General features: G+C 44.0%; 1 protein-coding gene and 1 non-coding gene across 2 annotated transcripts; both read left to right on the top strand.

Moving 5' to 3' along the window:
- Nucleotides 1–3,956: 3,956 nt before the first annotated feature.
- On the top strand, nucleotides 3,957–4,038 carry trnal-aag (transfer RNA leucine (anticodon AAG)). The gene has a single exon. It is a non-coding gene; the product is annotated as a tRNA-Leu (tRNA).
- Nucleotides 4,039–5,400: 1,362 nt separating this feature from the next.
- On the top strand, nucleotides 5,401–17,134 carry LOC129839535 (zinc finger protein 883-like). The gene is made up of 3 exons (XM_055907050.1): nucleotides 5,401–5,778; nucleotides 12,798–12,957; nucleotides 13,208–17,134. The coding sequence occupies exons 1-3, from the start codon at nucleotides 5,770–5,772 to the stop codon at nucleotides 15,025–15,027; spliced, it is 1,989 nt and encodes a 662-aa protein (XP_055763025.1). The 5' UTR covers nucleotides 5,401–5,769; the 3' UTR covers nucleotides 15,028–17,134.
- Nucleotides 17,135–20,805: the final 3,671 nt, after the last annotated feature.

The following is a 20,805-nucleotide window of genomic DNA, read 5'->3' as shown; positions in this document are numbered from 1 at the left end:
GTGTTCCTTCTACCTTCCTTCTTCTAGCTTGTTCTTGTTAGCTCCAACAGTGCAGTAGTGTCTAACAATTCACAACAATACACACAAATCTAAAAGTAAAAGAAGGGAATTAAGAAATATATAAATATTGGGATGAGCAATGTCGGAGTGGCATTGACTAGAATACACCTCCATGTACAAATTACCTGACTAACCTGTACCCTGCACATTGACTCGGTACCGGTACCCCCTGTATATAGCCTTGTTTTTATTTTATTGTGTAACTTTTTGTTTTATTTTTTACTTTAGTTTATTTTGTAAATATTTTCTTAACTCCATTTCTTGAATTGCATTGTTGGTTAAGGGCTTGTAAGTAAGCATTTCATGGTAAGGTCTATATCTGTTGTATTCAGCATTTCATGGTGAGGTCTACATCTGTTGTATTCGGCATTTCATGGTAAGGTCTACATCTGTTGTATTCAGCATTTCATGGTAAGGTCTACATCTGTTGTATTCAGCATTTCATGGTAAGGTCTACATCTGTTGTATTCAGCATTTCATGGTAAGGTCTACATCTGTTGTATTCGGCATTTCATGGTAAGGTCTACATCTGTTGTATTCAGCATTTCATGGTAAGGTCTACATCTGTTGTATTCAGCATTTCATGGTAAGGTCTACATCTGTTGTATTCAGCATTTCATGGTAAGGTCTACACCTGTTGTATTCAGCATTTCATGGTAAGGTCTACATCTGTTGTATTCAGCATTTCATGGTAAGGTCTACACCTGTTGTATTCAGCATTTCATGGTAAGGTCTACATCTGTTGTATTCAGCATTTCATGGTAAGGTCTACATCTGTTGTATTCAGCATTTCATGGTAAGGTCTACATCTGTTGTATTCAGCATTTCATGGTAAGGTCTACACCTGTTGTATTCAGCATTTCATGGTAAGGTCTACATCTGTTGTATTCAGCATTTCATGGTAAGGTCTACATCTGTTGTATTCAGCATTTCATGGTAAGGTCTACATCTGTTGTATTCAGCATTTCATGGTAAGGTCTACATCTGTTGTATTCAGCATTTCATGGTAAGGTCTACATCTGTTGTATTCAGCATTTCATGGTAAGGTCTACATCTGTTGTATTCAGCATTTCATGGTAAGGTCTACATCTGTTGTATTCAGCATTTCATGGTAAGGTCTACACCTGTTGTATTCAGCATTTCATGGTAAGGTCTACATCTGTTGTATTCAGCATTTCATGGTAAGGTCTACATCTGTTGTATTCAGCATTTCATGGTAAGGTCTACATCTGTTGTATTCAGCATTTCATGGTAAGGTCTACATCTGTTGTATTCAGCATTTCATGGTAAGGTCTACATCTGTTGTATTCAGCATTTCATGGTAAGGTCTACATCTGTTGTATTCGGCATTTCATGGTAAGGTCTACATCTGTTGTATTCAGCATTTCATGGTAAGGTCTACATCTGTTGTATTCAGCATTTCATGGTAAGGTCTACATCTGTTGTATTCAGCATTTCATGGTAAGGTCTACACCTGTTGTATTCAGCATTTCATGGTAAGGTCTACATCTGTTGTATTCAGCATTTCATGGTAAGGTCTACACCTGTTGTATTCAGCATTTCATGGTAAGGTCTACATCTGTTGTATTCAGCATTTCATGGTAAGGTCTACATCTGTTGTATTCAGCATTTCATGGTAAGGTCTACATCTGTTGTATTCAGCATTTCATGGTAAGGTCTACACCTGTTGTATTCAGCATTTCATGGTAAGGTCTACATCTGTTGTATTCAGCATTTCATGGTAAGGTCTACATCTGTTGTATTCAGCATTTCATGGTAAGGTCTACATCTGTTGTATTCAGCATTTCATGGTAAGGTCTACATCTGTTGTATTCAGCATTTCATGGTAAGGTCTACATCTGTTGTATTCAGCATTTCATGGTAAGGTCTACATCTGTTGTATTCAGCATTTCATGGTAAGGTCTACATCTGTTGTATTCAGCATTTCATGGTAAGGTCTACACCTGTTGTATTCAGCATTTCATGGTAAGGTCTACATCTGTTGTATTCAGCATTTCATGGTAAGGTCTACATCTGTTGTATTCAGCATTTCATGGTAAGGTCTACATCTGTTGTATTCAGCATTTCATGGTAAGGTCTACATCTGTTGTATTCAGCATTTCATGGTAAGGTCTACATCTGTTGTATTCAGCATTTCATGGTAAGGTCTACATCTGTTGTATTCAGCATTTCATGGTAAGGTCTACACCTGTTGTATTCAGCATTTCATGGTAAGGTCTACATCTGTTGTATTCAGCATTTCATGGTAAGGTCTACATCTGTTGTATTCAGCATTTCATGGTAAGGTCTACATCTGTTGTATTCAGCATTTCATGGTAAGGTCTACACCTGTTGTATTCAGCATTTCATGGTAAGGTCTACATCTGTTGTATTCAGCATTTCATGGTAAGGTCTACATCTGTTGTATTCAGCATTTCATGGTAAGGTCTACATCTGTTGTATTCAGCATTTCATGGTAAGGTCTACATCTGTTGTATTCGGCGCATGTGACAAATAACCTTCAACAGTTATCCTGAGTTGAATTCAGTGAGTCGAATTCAGAATTGACCAAAGTGAGCTCACTAACTCCTCTATCCCACTACATAGTATACCCCTCAGAGTTAAACAGGTTGTTGGGTTCTGATGGGAAATGAAAGTTGAGCAGTTGTTCATAATGTTTTGTACACTCAGTATATATTGGGTTCAGATGGGGTATGACTGTTGAACTAAGGTCGTTGGGCATTTAGAAGTTATATTCTTCCAGAATCAATGGCTACAACTCTCTCTTATGTGTCATCAGTTTCTTGGACTTCTCCTCTGCTTTTAAACATGAAGTTGTGGACTGGTTCCAGGTGACATTTGTGGTGTACAAAGAGCTCGGTGAATTTCATAAGTTCCAGTACCTTATTTTGGCAGAAAGCCCCATCTGTTAGGTCTCTGTTTCCACTCTCTCAGCGGAGCTGACTTGAACTGGCAGGTTTCGCACCCCACATTTACATAGGGAGTAACATGTCACATTTTCTGGCCTATCCAGAAACATGATAAATGTTCTCTTCCTCTGAGAGAGTGAGCCCAGCTTGGGAGACAGCACCCAGTGTGGAAAGATGTTCACCCGCTGACTAAACTAAATTAATTTAGATGTAAATGGATAATAAAGTATCAATCATTTAAAAGTAAACAAATGCATGTACCAATCACAGATTGCCCCTTTATCAATTCCTCCAGTACTGAACAATATATTCAAGTGTAGAACTTCAGTAGAATGCCCCTTTAAAACCACACATTAGTTCAACAACTGCAGAGTTGTTTTTAGACAATACTCACTGGTGTTAATCAGATATTCTGTCTCCTCCTCTTTCACTCCCAGAACGTCTTCTACCTTTTCTTTTATTGAGACAGCCTCGTCTTCCTCCCAAAAAGGTTTGGGTTTCACTGAAACAGCCTCCTCTTCCTCCTTTTTCATTCTGAAAGCTTCTACCTCCTCCTCTTCCACTGTGACAGCCTGTATCCCCTCTTCCTCTTTCACTCCTAAAGGTTATTTCTCTTCTTTCACTATAACATCCTCCTCTTATTTCAATGTGATAGCCTCCTCTGCCTCCTCTTTCATTCGGAAAGCTTCTTCCTCTCCTTTCACTGTAAATAACCTCCTCTTTTACGACAATGTTCAGCCCCAGAGCTTCTTTCTCCGTACAGCAGACCTCCTCACATCGCCATCTGCTGGCTGCATTGGGTAACGCAAAGAGGATTCTGTCAAACAATATCATAACAAATAATTTCAGTACGTTTTTTACCACACTTCTGACAGATACAATATCACCCTCTACGGAGTTGGTAAAAAAAACGGAAACATCCAGTTTTCATGGATATAGATTATCTTCAACCTAATGGTATTTAACGGTAGCGTGGCCGAGCGGTCTAAGGCGCTGGATTAAGGCTCCAGTCTCTTCGGAGGCGCGGGTTCGAATCCCGCCGCTGCCAAATGTTTTTGCTCCGGAGCGTCACAATGCATCTCAGTGCGATTCCCATAGAGTGGCGCACAATTGATCCAGCGTCGTCCGGGTTTGGCAAGGGTTTGTTGTAAATAAGAATTTGGCTTGACTAGTTATATAAAGGTAAAAAAATAACTGAATTTCAAATTGATTACTTTTAGATTTTTTTGTCACTGGCGTACACACAGTGGTGGAAAAAGTACTCAAATGTCATACTTGAGTAAAAGTAAAGATACCTTAATAGAAAATGACTAAAGTAAAAGTGAAAGACACCCAGTAATATACTACTTGAGTAAAAGTTTAAAAGTATTTGGGTTTAAATGTACTTAAGTATCAAAAGTAAATGGAATTGCTCAAATGTACTCAAGTATCAGAAGTAAAAGTGTAAACCATTTCAAATTGATATAGTAAGCAAACCAGACGGCACAATTTATTTTATTTTATTGACGGTTAGCCAGGGGCACACTCCAATACTCAGACATAATTTACAAATGAAGCATTTGTGTTAATTCAGTGAGTCCGCCAGAGCAGAGGCAGTACGGATCACCAGGGATGTTCTCTTGATAAGTGTGTGAATTGGACAATTTTCCTGTCAAAATGTAACGAGTACTTTTGGGTGTCAGGGAAAATGTATGTTAAAAAGTACATTATTGTCTTTAGGAATGTAGTGAAGTAAAATTTAAAGTTGGCAAAAATATAAATAGTAAAGTACAGATACCCCCAAACAATTACTTAATTTTTACTTAAGTACATTACACCACTGCATACACACAATACCACAAAATGTCAAAGTGGAATCATGTTTTTTCAAAGTTTTTTCAAAACAAATTAATGAAAAAGGAAAAGCTGAAATGTCTTGAGTTTATAAGTATTCAACTCATTTTTTTGTGGCAAGCCTACATAAGTTCAGGAGTAAACATGTGCTTTTTAACAAGTCACATAATAAGTTGCATGGACTCACTCTGTGTGCAATGATAGTGTTTAACATGATTTTTAAATGACTACCTCATCTCCGTACCCCTGATATACTGTACAATTATCTGTAAGGTCCCTCAGTCGAGATGTGAATTTCAAACACAGATTCAACCACAAAGACCAGGGAATTTTTCCAATGCCTCGCAAACAAGGGCACCTATTGGTAGATGAAGAAATATATATGTATATATGTATAGTCCATTTTGAATTCAGGCCTGTATCACAACAACATGTGGAATAAGTCAAGGGGTATGAATACATTCTGAAGGCACCGTAGCTATAGATACATTATGACAATGAAATGATAACTAAATAATGAAAATACTAGTGCCACCCCCGTAATCAAACCGCCATAAGAAATCAAATGAAACGCAGCCTAACGTGATCATCGACAGCTGCCCTGAAGAACAAACATATAAAATACTTCCTGCTACTAAGATCAGTGAAATGGAGGCTGAACTGACAACGGGGTGCAGAGCAGAAGCCTCAACTAGCAAGCAAGTTGCAGCAATGAAGAATTGAGTGGTAGAATTCTGGCAGGCGGGGCTTTCCTGCATAACACCGGAAGTGAAGGCGGAGCCTCGGCCCTTTTGTCTTGTGATTTTGGGCAGAGAGCCACATGTTGAAATATAACGTCTCGGATCTCTACCTCCCTAATCTACAATATCAATAGACTAGACATAAACATTCCCATCTGGTTAACTTCGCCTGAACTCTGCAATCGACAGTAACGGAAGAATCTACAATGAATCAGGTGAGTTTATATACAGTTAAACATTTAAGACGAGGGGTCTTTGTAGCCAACTTCCTGCTTTTACACCACACCCGTTTAACGGTCAAAACAAATGCTATGGGTAACATACACTATTATTGCGGGTGTAGCGAAATGATATTGACCTTTGTGCTGTTTTTGTACGTGAAAATAATGTATTTATTATTTTTAAACTCGTTGGGAAGGTTTGTAAGCAACCATTTCACTGTGAAGTCGCACGCTGAAAGTTAGTGGCCATATGCATAAATCGCTCCGCCATTTCCTTGTTGCAAAAAATATAATAGTTTCCTTAATTTCAGTTTGTGACAAAAGAAGCACGCATAGTGTAGAGAATCATTGTACCATCTAAACCACTGTGAAATATATTTTCAATAACCAACAATAATGTGTTTTGAAGCTGGTGTACAAAACCAAGTATACAGAACAAAAAAATAACAATTTAATAGATTTTACCGAGTTACAGGTCATTTGAAGTAATGTGTCAATTTTTAAATAAATTCATTAGGCCCTAATCTTTAGGTTTTACATGACTGGGAATACGGATATGCATCTGTTGGTCACAGATATCTGTGGACATCGGAGTGTTGGAGTTCAGATCAGAATGAATGGTGGATTGGCCGCTGTGGGTGAAAATCCAGCACTGGAAGAAAGAGGAAAGTAGCGATATATGTATAATTATTTAACTACAGGTACCGTGCATGTGTGAGAGAGAGATCTGTAAGTAGTAGTATTGTTGTCTGTTAGTTTACTCCAATCAATTCGTTTTCCCCAATATGAAATCTGATCTGCTGTAACATATTATAATTGGTCTTGGAAATCCCCGACCTCGTGCACAGCACATGGTCTGTGACAAGTGGGGGGTTAAAAGGGTAGGTAGCATAAACGTAACCATGTGGGTTTTCATTAGTAATATGCATCAAAAGTCCCAATGCCAAGTTGCCCCTCACTCGTGTCTATTTTTCTAGTTATTACATCAATCCGATCATGATGCCGAAGTAATGCTGGAAAACTGGGTTGCAGCGTTTTTACGTAATATGGAGGACCCGGCAAGCTAGCCTTTTCCCTATAATGTAAACTCCAACAGAAATAACTTCAAACCAAATCCTTTGCACTCATGCCTACTGGTGTTGATGATCATTTACATGAGAATGAGACCAAGTCAAGACGCTGGACAGGGTGGATTTAGATATAGTAAAGGCAGTTTATTTGTGGTTAAAGATATCTTGTCAAGCGTTCACGGACTCTTTCGTTTAGCTCAGAGGGAACTAGCAGAAGAGTATCCCTAAACAGAGCGTGCATTAGATTTTGTACATTAATGTGACGTAGGTTGAGTCTAGTAGTTCTGATCTCCTGACTGGTCGATGTGGGTTGAGGGAGGTCCTGACCTGGTGTTGATGCTCCATTGGTTCTTGGCAGTGTTCTTTGTCCTTGATGCACAACCCATTGAAAGAGGTGTGTGTGTGTGATCATGCAGCGACATGTCGGTGTGTTTGGGAGTCACGAGAATGTGATTGCTGAAACTAGCAGTTAGTGCCTGTGGTCAGAGCGTTTCCTGTTTTTGCAGTGTCATGTAACGTTTAAGTCAGCCATCTGTTTCTGGGTGTGCGTGTGTGGTTAGTATCTGCTGAGTACAGAATGTGTTTGTGTATAACTTATGCAAGCAGTAGTTATAGCAGGTTCCAACAGTCTAATGCTATTAATCAAAAATATCATTTATTACACTGGTTTCAATAACATTTTCAGCCAATTTACAAGAAAATTGTGAATTTATTTTTACAAATCAGCTTGCAAGGTTGCTAGCTAGCCAACTAGCCTGCTAATGTTAGCCCTGCCAGTCTGATAACATCATGTGACTGCATGAGACAGCCAGCAGCTATCAACACCTAGCTTACAGCTACATTAAAGTAAACCAATGTTACTGGTATGTAGTTATCTAAGCCAGATAGCCAGCCAGCTAAAGTTAGCTATGTTAGCCTGCTAGCTGACCTAGCCAGCTAACAAGCCTGGCAATCAAAGCCCCCCCCCCCCCCCACAGCACTCTGTTGTATCCAATCAAAGTCCCCCCCACAACACTCTGTTATATCCTATCAAAGCCCCCCCCACAGCACTCTGTTATATCCTATCAAAGCCCCCCCCCCCCCACAACACTCTGTTGTATCCTATCAAAGCCCCCCCCACAACACTCTGTTATATCCTATCAACCCCCCCCCCAGCACTCTGTTATATCCTATCAAAGCCCCCCCCCCCCCCACAACACTCTGTTATATCCTATCAAAGCCCCCCCCCCACAACACTCTGTTATATCCTATCAAAGCCCCCCCCCCCACAACACTGTTTTATCCTATCAACCCCCCCCCCCCAGCACTCTGTTATATCCTATCAAAGCCCCCCCCCCCCACAACACTCTGTTATATCCTATTAAAGCCCCCCCCCACAACACTCTGTTATATCCTATCAAAGCCCCCCCCCCCCCCCCCCCACAGCACTCTGTTGTATCCTATCAAAGCCCCCCCCACAACACTCTGTTATATCCTATCAACCCCCCCCCCAGCACTCTGTTATATCCTATCAAAGCCCCCCCCCCCACAACACTCTGTTATATCCTATCAAAGCCCCCCCCCCCACAGCACTCTTTTATATCCTATCAAAGCCCCCCCCCCCAACACTCTGTTATATCCTATCAAAGCCCCCCCCCCACAGCACTCTTTTATATCCTATCAAAGCCCCCCCCCCCCCCCACAACACTCTGTTATATCCTATCAACCCCCCCCCCCAGCACTCTGTTATATCCTATCAAAGCCCCCCCCCCCCCCACAACACTCTTATATCCTATCAACCCCCCCCCCAGCACTCTGTTATATCCTATCAAAGCCCCCCCCCCAACACTCTTTTATATCCTATCAACCCCCCCCCCCCCCCACACAGCACTCTGTTATATCCTATCAAAGCCCCCCCCACAGCACTCTATTTTATCCTATCAAAGCCCCCCCCCAACACTCTGTTATAGAACAACACAAAATTCCTGTTGCTGTGGGAGTGAACTTACGGGTCTGTAAGGTATCTTTATCAGGGGGGTGCAGGACTCTTTCAGGGCCGCAAGACAACAGCTCTGAATCATAGCTCCTCTTTACTTGACGCTCCGTGCGGAGTAGAATACTAGACAACGTGATGGAACAAAGGAGGAATGTTAAAGTGCTATCGGACGTTACCTTTTGAAAATGGGCTAAGCAGAAGCCTATGGCTGGACTATATGGCTGGACTGTATGATGGCCGAAGTCCTATTTTTCAGTCGAACGGCAGTGAAAGTGGAGTCCGTCTCTATTCTCCATTTTCTCTTGTGACTTTACATGCTGACCACACTGTTGCGAGCGTTGCAAAATAAATGTACAACATGCATGTTATTCAATTATTGCACCCACACTGCTCGCACGTCAGCGTTGCCAAGCGATAAAATAGAAGTCAGTTCTATTTGTGACGCTGAATGCCGGTGCAAGTCCTGCCTCTCCCATCTCCTCATTGGTTATACCCACGTGGGTGATTGAAAGATCAATCAATCAATTTTATTTTATATAGCCCTTCGTACATCAGATAATATCTCGAAGTGCTGTACAGAAACCCAGCCTAAAACCCCAAACAGCTAGAATGCAGGTGTAGAAGCACCTGCAAAGAAAGATGAACTGAGGTCGGGAAGAAAAAGCCTGGAAGGAGGAGAGATGACTAGAAACTATTCGGTTGACCGTTTTATGTGTGGATTAATTGTCAGAGTAGAGGACCTTGTGCATTTCATGTAAAATAACAGCTCAAAATGTATATCCCGGGACAAATTAGCTAGCAACTGCAAGCTAGCTAATTTAAATTGCCATAAATGTTTAATACTTTTCGACCTGTCGCACAACTTATTATAATTGGTTCAGAGTTTGTTTTGATATTTTAACCTGCATGTCGTGATCGCTTTTAGTGCGTGGGGACAAAATCAATTTGCACGCAAGTCCAGTCTGGGCATAGTGTTAGGCAGAGAGTAACGTGTTGAAATGTAACGTCTCGGTCCTCTACCTCCCTAATCTACAAGCTCAGTAGACTAGACATAAAAAATTATCATCTTGTTAACTTCTCCTGAACTCTGCAATCGACCATAAACAAACAAAAGTTTCTACAATGAATCAGGTGAGTTAATTTTTTAAATTATATAACGGGTCTTTGTAGTCTACTTCCTGCTTTTACCTGTTTTAACGGTCCTTGACTTTTGGGAAATGATTTGTGTAGTTTAGCTGGTCACTTGTAGCCTTCCTTTGCGCCCACAATGTAAAGGCTGCCGTACTTTGTCTTATTCTTTCGGAAAGAACAGAATGTACCGGCCACCAAACAAAGGTTAACTTGAAGTCAACCTAGTTCATGATGTCTGAGGAAGTAGGTACACCCTTGATGGTTCTGAATTTTCATAATGCCAGTACATTGGTTTATAATCAAATGACTAGTCGTGATGTATTTATAAAAATGATGATTAATTTTACGCATGATTATCAATGTAAACAAACACATTATGGATTCCTTATATTCATGACTGACAAATGGGTTTTTATAACAGATTGCTCAAGATGTTGGAACCAGACATTTGCTTAAAATCTATTTTATTTTGGTACTTGTTGCAGACGCCTACTGTAGCATATTACAATTGGTCTCTGGCATCCCTGAACTAGGGGAACAGCACATGGTCTGGGTAAAGCATATTATAATTGGTCTCTGGCATCCCTGAACTAGGGGAACAGCACATGGTCTGGGTAAAGCATATTATAATTGGTCTCTGGCATCCCTGAACTAGGGGAACAGCACATGGTCTGGGTAAAGCATATTATAATTGGTCTCTGGCATCCCTGAACTAGGGGAACAGCACGTGGTCTGGGTAAAGCATATTAGAATTGGTCTCTGGCATCCCTGACCTAGGGTAACAGTGTTGGAGAATTTCCAGTAATATAGGGATTTTCCAGTATCTAGACTGTTCTCCCAGAAGTAGTGAGCAGAATCAACATAGGGTTAATTAACTTCTTATGGCTGCAGGGGCAGTATTGAGTTGGATGAAAGGTGCACAGAGGTGCCCATAGTAAACTGCCTGCTCCTCAGATTCAGTTGCTAATATATGCATATTATTATTCATATTGGATATAAAACACTCTGACGTTTCTAAAACTGTTTGAATGATGTCTGTGAGTATAACAGAACTCATGTGGCAGGCAAAGACCTGAGAAAAAATCCAAACAGGAAGTGGGAATTCTGAGGCTGGTCGATTTTTCAACCAAGATCCTATTGAATTCACAGCGAGATATGGATGAGTTTGCACTTCCTACGGCTTCCACTAGATGTCAACAGTCTGCAGAACCTTGTCTAATGCCTCTACTGTGAAGGGGGGCTGAATGAGAGGGGAATTAGTCAGGTCTGCCATGACCTGACCATGCTCTAACCATGCGCGTTCATATGAGAGGGAGCTATGTTCCATCGCTCATCTGATGTCAATGTAATACTCCGGTTGGGACGTTATTCAAGATTTATGTTAAAAACATTCTAAAGATTGATTCAAAACATCGTTTGACATGTTTCTACTGACTGTTACGGAACTTTTGGACATTTCGTCAGCTTTTAGTGAACGCGCTTCCTGGCGTTGGATTTTTTTACCAAACACGCTAACAAAAATAGCTATTTGGACAAATGATGGACATTACAGAACAAAACGAACATTTCTTGTGGGAGTCCTGGGAGTGCATTCCGACGAAGATCAGCAAAGGTAAGTGAAGATATATAATGCTTTTTATGACTTTTGTTGACTCCACAATTTGGCGGGTAACTGTATGGCTTCCTTTTGTGGTTGAACCCTGTTCTCAGATTATTGAATATTGTGTTTTGCCGTAAAGCTTTTTGAAATCTGACACAGCGGTTGCATTAAGAACAAGTGTATCTTTAATTCTATGTAAAACATGTATCTTTCATCAAAGTTTGAGTATTTATGTTATTTGACGTGGCTCTCTGCAATTTCTCCGGATATTTTGGAGGCATTTCTGAACATGGCGCCAATGTAAACGGAGGTTTTTGGTTATAAATATGAACTTAATCGAACAAAACATATATGTATTGTAACATGAAGTCCTATGAGTGTCATCTGATGATCATCAAAGGTTAGTGATTAATTTTATCTCTATTTCTGCTTTTTGTGACTCCTGTCTTTGGCTGGAAAAATGACTGTGTTTGTCTGTGATTTGCGGTGACCTAACATAATCGTTTGTGGTGATTTCGCTGAAAAGCCTATTTGAAATCGGACACCTTGGTGGGATTAACAACAAGATTACCTTTAAAATGGTATAAGACACATGTATGTTTGAATCTGTTTAAATTTGGCACCCTGCACTTTCACTGGCTGTTGTCATATCGATCCCGTTAACGGGATTGCAGCCATAAGAAGTTTTAATAGAACTGTATACGCAGAATAAAGGCTGAGCTCTGGTGAATGAACAGAGCTGGGTCAACATAGAGTTAACCATTGGACATGTAAAAGCAGAATCCATGGGAGTGTACTGAGCTGGGTCAACATGGAGTTAACCATTGGACATGTAAAAGCAGAATCCATGGGAGTGTACTGAGCTGGGTCAACATGGAGTTAACCATTGGACGTGTAAAAGCAGAATCCATGGGAGTGTACAGAGCTGGGTCAACATGGAGTTAACCATTGGACATATAAAAACAGAACGTCAGCAGAAAATGTGTACCTTTTTTAGTTAAATTAAAAAGCCATGTATCAGTAATAAGTGTTTGTACTAATCAAGTATTATTATAAAAGCACTTATATTAGGAAAGAATATATGCAATAAATGTGTTATTGTATAAATACTTTGGCGCCGCAACCAATATAATCTAGACTGAGCGAAGATCAATCAGATCTAAGATCAGATCATCATCGTGTTTTACCCTTTAGTGTAACATGACAACTTCAATACCCTCTTTTTTGGGATTTACAGGAAATGCCTATCCCACCCCACTCCTCCCTCTCCCTCCAACCCTCCTCCCCCTTCACCCTCCCGGAATCCCCGTGTCGTGCCTCTCCCGGTAGCGCCTTACTGCTGGGTATGAAGAGGTTGTCTGTGTTGCTGGTGGACTGCAGGAAAACACCGGAGCTGAGTGGGTTTATATTCTTATACATACATTTATTTTGGGACACTCCCTTGATGTTCTTAATTACCATTCAATACGATCACTAACCTTCTTAAAACGTAGAATCAATTAGAAGCACTCCTACCCCATTGGTTACATTGGCGATTTTTAACCGATCCGAAATTCTAAAATCTGATCATAAGAGTTTGAAAAGCTGGGCCTTGGTCTGTCTTCGATATGAAGAAGGAACCCTTAACTGTCTGTCTTTGTTTCACAGGGCACGGCCGTAACCGCCGCTCTCTCAGTAGAAGAGGCATGTCTGGGGAGGCTAACCAACATGATGCTGACCAGGCAGCGAACAGTGTCTCCAGATCAGAACACCTCAAACACCAGCAGAGAATTGCAGGGAAGAAACCTCACCGCTGCTCTGACTGTGGAAAGAGTTTCACCTCTTCAGCAAAACTTGAAACACACCAGAGAATTCATACTGGGGAGAGAACTTATAGCTCTTCAGACTGCAGGATAAGTAATTTGCAACTAGGAAACCTAACAAAACACCAGCTGACCCACACAGGAGAGAAACCTTTTAGCTGTGATCAATGTGGGAGGAGATTTACTAAGTCGGGATCCCTGACAATTCACCAACAAATACACACAGGAGCAAAACCATTTCTCTGCACAGACTGTGGGAAGAGTTTTGTTCAATTAGGCAACCTGAAAATTCATCAGCAGACACACACACAAGAGAAGCCTTACCACTGCTTTGTCTGTGAGAAGAGCTTTTCATCTTCACAGGGTAATAAGGTGCACCAGAGAACACACACCGGAGAGAAGCCTTACCACTGCTCTGACTGTGGGAAGAGTTTTGCTGATTCAAGAAATCTGATACGGCACCAGCGCATACACACAGGAGAGAAACCTTACAGCTGTGATCAATGTGGGACGAGATTTACTAGCTTGAACTCCCTGATACAACACCGTAGAACACACACTGGAGAGAAGCCTTACCACTGTTCGGACTGCGGGAAGAGTTTTACTCAGGCAAGCAACCTGAGAACACACCAGCGCAGACACCTGGGCCAGAAGCTTCATCACTGTTCAGATTGTGGAAGTAACTTTTCAACATCAAGGGATTTAGAGCTGCACCAGCGAACACACACAGGTGAGAAACCTTACTACTGTTTCAGCTGTAGTAAGAGTTTTGCTAGATCAGACGGACTGATAGTGCACCAGCGAACACACACAGGCGAGAAGCCTTTTAGCTGTGATCAGTGTGGGAAGAGATTCGCTCAGTCAGCACACTTGACTGTACACATGAGAATACACTCTGGAGAGAAACCATACCGCTGCTCAGACTGTGGAATAGGCTTTATAAATTCAAGTCACCTGAAGGTACATCAGAGAGTACACACAGGAGAGAAGCCTTATAACTGTGATGTATGTGGCAAAAGTTATGTTACATCAGGAAGTCTGGCTTCACACCTTCGAACCCACACGGGAGAGAGGCCTTACCATTGTACCGACTGTGGGAGAAGCTTTGGCAAGTCAGACCATTTAAAAGTACACCAGAGAACACACACAGGAGAGAAGCCTTACCATTGTGCCGACTGTGGGAAAAGCTTTACTGAGTCAGGCAGGTTAAAATCACACCAGAGAACACACACGGGAGAGAAACCTTACCACTGCTCTGACTGCGGAATGAGCTTAGCCTCTTCAGGTGGACTAAAAATACACCGGAGAACACACACAGGAGAGAAACCATTCCACTGCTCTGACTGTGGGAAAAGATTCAATCAGTCTGGGCAGTTGATTTTACACCAGCGAATACACACTGGCGAAAAGCCTTACCACTGCTCAGACTGTGGGCTGCGTTGTACTTCTTCAGGGGATTTAAAAGTGCACCTCCGAACACACACTGGAGAGAAGCCTTTTGGCTGTGATCAGTGTGGGAAGAGGTTCGCTCAGTCAGGAAACCTGGCTGGACACAAGAGAACACACACTGGAGAGAAGCCTTTTGACTGTGATCAGTGTGGGAAGAGGTTCAGTCAGTCAGGAACCCTGTCTGCCCACAAGAGAAAACACCACACTGGTGGGTAACCTTTCCAGTTAATGGTAGACTATCGGAGAGAAGCCGTGCAGGGTGAGCTTTCTTAATGTGGCCATGATTGGTGGAACAAGGGAACTTTAACTGTCCATTTTAATTCCATGTTTCTATTCATTACAATATGAGTGAAATAGTCTGTGTTTGAATGGTGTGGGCGTACCCCAAAAACAGAATGGTGTGGTCGTATACCGGTCATTAAAATGATCCATGACAAGTTAACAGTGGATTGGTCAGCTCAGAGAAAGCAGGGAGGTAGCTCCTCCCCCTCTCTCTGCAAGTTTCAGGCAAGTCTGTCCTTAGGGATAAGGCAGGGGTCCGTTTTAAAATGTTCAACCCTGTCCACCATCCAACTCACCATGATCAACCCTGTCTACCATCCAACTCACCATCACCATGATCAACCCTGTCTACCATCCAACTCACCATGTTCAACCCTGTCTACCATCCAACTCACCATGGTCAACCCTGTCCACCATCCAACTCACCATCACCATGGTCAACCCTGTCTACCATCCAACTCACCATCACCATGGTCAACCCTGTCTACCATCCAACTCACCATCACCATGGTCAACCCTGTCTACCATCCAACTCACCATCACCATGGTCAACCCTGTCTACCATCCAACTCACCATGATCAACCCTGTCTACCATCCAACTCACCATGATCAACCCTGTCTACCATCCAACTCACCATCACCAACCCTGTCTACCATCCAACTCACCATCACCATGGTCAACCCTGTCTACCATCCAACTCACCATCACCAACCCTGTCTACCATCCAACTCACCATCACCATGGTCAACCCTGTCTACCATCCAACTCACCATGGTCAACCCTGTCTACCATCCAACTCACCATCACCATGGTCAACCCTGTCTACCATCCAACTCACCATCACCATGGTCAACCCTGTCTACCATCCAACTCACCATCACCATGGTCAACCCTGTCTACCATCCAACTCACCATCACCATGGTCAACCCTGTCTACCATCCAACTCACCATGGTCAACCCTGTCTACCATCCAACTCACCATGGTCAACCCTGTCTACCATCCAACTCACCATGGTCAACCCTGTCTACCATCCAACTCACCATCACCATGGTCAACCCTGTCTACCATCCAACTCACCATGGTCAACCCTGTCTACCATCCAACTCACCATGGTCAACCCTGTCTACCATCCAACTCACCATGGTCAACCCTGTCTACCATCCAACTCACCATCACCATGGTCAATCCTGTCTACCATCCAACTCACCATCACCATGATCAACCCTGTCCACCATCCAACTCACCATCACCATGATCAACCCTGTCCACCATCCAACTCACCATCACCATGGTCAACCCTGTCTACCATCCAACTCACCATCACCATGGTCAACCCTGTCTACCATCCAACTCACCATCACCATGGTCAACCCTGTCCACCATCCAACTCACCATCACCATGATCAACCCTGTCTACCATCCAACTCACCATCACCATGGTCAACCCTGTCTACCATCCAACTCACCATGATCAACCCTGTCCACCATCCAACTCACCATGGTCAACCCTGTCCACCATCCAACTCACCATCACCATGGTCAACCCTGTCCACCATCCAACTCACCATCACCATGATCAACCCTGTCTACCATCCAACTCACCATCACCATGGTCAACCCTGTCTACCATCCAACTCACCATGATCAACCCTGTCCACCATCCAACTCACCATGGTCAACCCTGTCCACCATCCAACTCACCATCACCATGGTCAACCCTGTCTACCATCCAACTCACCATCACCATGGTCAACCCTGTCTACCATCCAACTCACCATCACCATGGTCAACCCTGTCTACCATCCAACTCACCATCACCATGGTCAACCCTGTCTACCATCCAACTCACCATCACCATGGTCAACCCTGTCTACCATCCAACTCACCATGGTCAACCCTGTCTACCATCCAACTCACCATGGTCAACCCTGTCTACCATCCAACTCACCATGGTCAACCCTGTCTACCATCCAACTCACCATCACCATGGTCAACCCTGTCTACCATCCAACTCACCATCACCATGGTCAACCCTGTCTACCATCCAACTCACCATCACCATGGTCAACCCTGTCTACCATCCAACTCACCATCACCATGGTCAACCCTGTCTACCATCCAACTCACCATCACCATGGTCAACCCTGTCTACCATCCAACTCACCATGGTCAACCCTGTCTACCATCCAACTCACCATGGTCAACCCTGTCTACCATCCAACTCACCATCACCATGGTCAACCCTGTCTACCATCCAACTCACCATGGTCAACCCTGTCTACCATCCAACTCACCATCACCATGGTCAACCCTGTCTACCATCCAACTCACCATGGTCAACCCTGTCTACCATCCAACTCACCATCACCATGGTCAACCCTGTCTACCATCCAACTCACCATCACCATGGTCAACCCTGTCTACCATCCAACTCACCATGATCAACCCTGTCTACCATCCAACTCACCATCACCAACCCTGTCTACCATCCAACTCACCATCACCATGGTCAACCCTGTCTACCATCCAACTCACCATCACCAACCCTGTCTACCATCCAACTCACCATCACCATGGTCAACCCTGTCTACCATCCAACTCACCATGGTCAACCCTGTCTACCATCCAACTCACCATCACCATGGTCAACCCTGTCTACCATCCAACTCACCATCACCATGGTCAACCCTGTCTACCATCCAACTCACCATCACCATGGTCAACCCTGTCTACCATCCAACTCACCATGGTCAACCCTGTCTACCATCCAACTCACCATGGTCAACCCTGTCTACCATCCAACTCACCATCACCATGGTCAACCCTGTCTACCATCCAACTCACCATCACCATGGTCAACCCTGTCTACCATCCAACTCACCATGATCAACCCTGTCTACCATCCAACTCACCATGATCAACCCTGTCTACCATCCAACTCACCATGATCAACCCTGTCTACCATCCAACTCACCATGATCAACCCTGTCTACCATCCAACTCACCATCACCATGATCAACCCTGTCTACCATCCAACTCACCATCACCATGGTCAACCCTGTCTACCATCCAACTCACCATCACCATGGTCAACCCTGTCTACCATCCAACTCACCATCACCATGGTCAACCCTGTCTACCATCCAACTCACCATCACCATGGTCAACCCTGTCTACCATCCAACTCACCATCACCATGGTCAACCCTGTCTACCATCCAACTCACCATCACCATGGTCAACCCTGTCTACCATCCAACTCACCATCACCATGGTCAACCCTGTCTACCATCCAACTCACCATCACCATGGTCAACCCTGTCTACCATCCAACTCACCATCACCATGGTCAACCCTGTCTACCATCCAACTCACCATGATCAACCCTGTCTACCATCCAACTCACCATGATCAACCCTGTCTACCATCCAACTCACCATGATCAACCCTGTCTACCATCCAACTCACCATCACCATGGTCAACCCTGTCTACCATCCAACTCACAATCACCATGGTCAACCCTGTCTACCATCCAACTCACCATCACCATGGTCAACCCTGTCTACCATCCAACTCACCATGGTCAACCCTGTCTACCATCCAACTCACCATTCGCTCATCCAACTCACCATCACCATGGTCAACCCTGTCTACCATCCAACTCACCATCACCATGGTCAACCCTGTCTACCATCCAACTCACCATCACCATGGTCAACCCTGTCTACCATCCAACTCACCATCACCATGGTCAACCCTGTCTACCATCCAACTCACCATCACCATGGTCAACCCTGTCTACCATCCAACTCACCATCACCATGGTCAACCCTGTCTACCATCCAACTCACCATCACCATGGTCAACCCTGTCTACCATCCAACTCACCATCACCATGGTCAACCCTGTCTACCATCCAACTCACCATCACCATGGTCAACCCTGTCTACCATCCAACTCACCATCACCATGGTCAACCCTGTCTACCATCCAACTCACCATGGTCAACCCTGTCTACCATCCAACTCACCATCACCATGGTCAACCCTGTCTACCATCCAACTCACCATCACCATGGTCAACCCTGTCTACCATCCAACTCACCATGGTCAACCCTGTCTACCATCCAACTCACCATGGTCAACCCTGTCTACCATCCAACTCACCATCACCATGGTCAACCCTGTCTACCATCCAACTCACCATCACCATGATCAACCCTGTCCACCATCCAACTCACCATCACCATGATCAACCCTGTCCACCATCCAACTCACCATCACCATGGTCAACCCTGTCTACCATCCAACTCACCATCACCATGACCAACCCTGTCTACCATCCAACTCACCATCACCATGGTCAACCCTGTCCACCATCCAACTCACCATCACCATGATCAACCCTGTCTACCATCCAACTCACCATCACCATGGTCAACCCTTTCTACCATCCAACTCACCATGATCAACCCTGTCCACCATCCAACTCACCATGATCAACCCTGTCCACCATCCAACTCACCATGGTCAACCCTGTCTACCATCCAACTCACCATGATCAACCCTGTCTACCATCCAACTCACCATGATCAACCCTGTCCACCATCCAACTCACCATGATCAACCCTGTCCACCATCCAACTCACCATCACCATGGTCAACCCTGTCTACCATCCAACTCACCATGGTCAACCCTGTCTACCATCCAACTCACCATCACCATGGTCAACCCTGTCTACCATCCAACTCACCATGGTCAACCCTGTCTACCATCCAACTCACCATGGTCAACCCTGTCTACCATCCAACTCACCATCACCATGGTCAACCCTGTCTACCATCCAACTCACCATGGTCAACCCTGTCTACCATCCAACTCACCATCACCATGGTCAACCCTGTCTACCATCCAACTCACCATCACCATGGTCAACCCTGTCTACCATCCAACTCACCATCACCATGGTCAACCCTGTCTACCATCCAACTCACCATCACCATGGTCAACCCTGTCTACCATCCAACTCACCATCACCATGGTCAACCCTGTCTACCATCCAACTCACCATCACCATGGTCAACCCTGTCTACCATCCAACTCACCATCACCATGGTCAACCCTGTCTACCATCCAACTCACCATGATCAACCCTGTCTACCATCCAACTCACCATGATCAACCCTGTCTACCATCCAACTCACCATCACCAACCCTGTCTACCATCCAACTCACCATCACCATGGTCAACCCTGTCTACCATCCAACTCACCATCACCAACCCTGTCTACCATCCAACTCACCATCACCATGGTCAACCCTGTCTACCATCCAACTCACCATCACCAACCCTGTCTACCATCCAACTCACCATCACCATGGTCAACCCTGTCTACCATCCAACTCACCATCACCATGGTCAACCCTGTCTACCATCCAACTCACCATGGTCAACCCTGTCTACCATCCAACTCACCATGGTCAACCCTGTCTACCATCCAACTCACCATCACCATGGTCAACCCTGTCTACCATCCAACTCACCATCACCATGGTCAACCCTGTCTACCATCCAACTCACCATCACCATGGTCAACCCTGTCTACCATCCAACTCACCATCACCATGGTCAACCCTGTCTACCATCCAACTCACCATCACCATGGTCAACCCTGTCTACCATCCAACTCACCATGGTCAACCCTGT

The sequence above is a fragment of the Salvelinus fontinalis genome, chromosome 40, assembly GCF_029448725.1.
Source record: "Salvelinus fontinalis isolate EN_2023a chromosome 40, ASM2944872v1, whole genome shotgun sequence".
Taxonomy (NCBI): Eukaryota; Metazoa; Chordata; class Actinopteri; order Salmoniformes; family Salmonidae; genus Salvelinus; species Salvelinus fontinalis.
The sequence above is the reverse complement of the archived record's forward strand: the minus strand, read 5'-3'. Positions and strand labels throughout refer to the sequence as shown.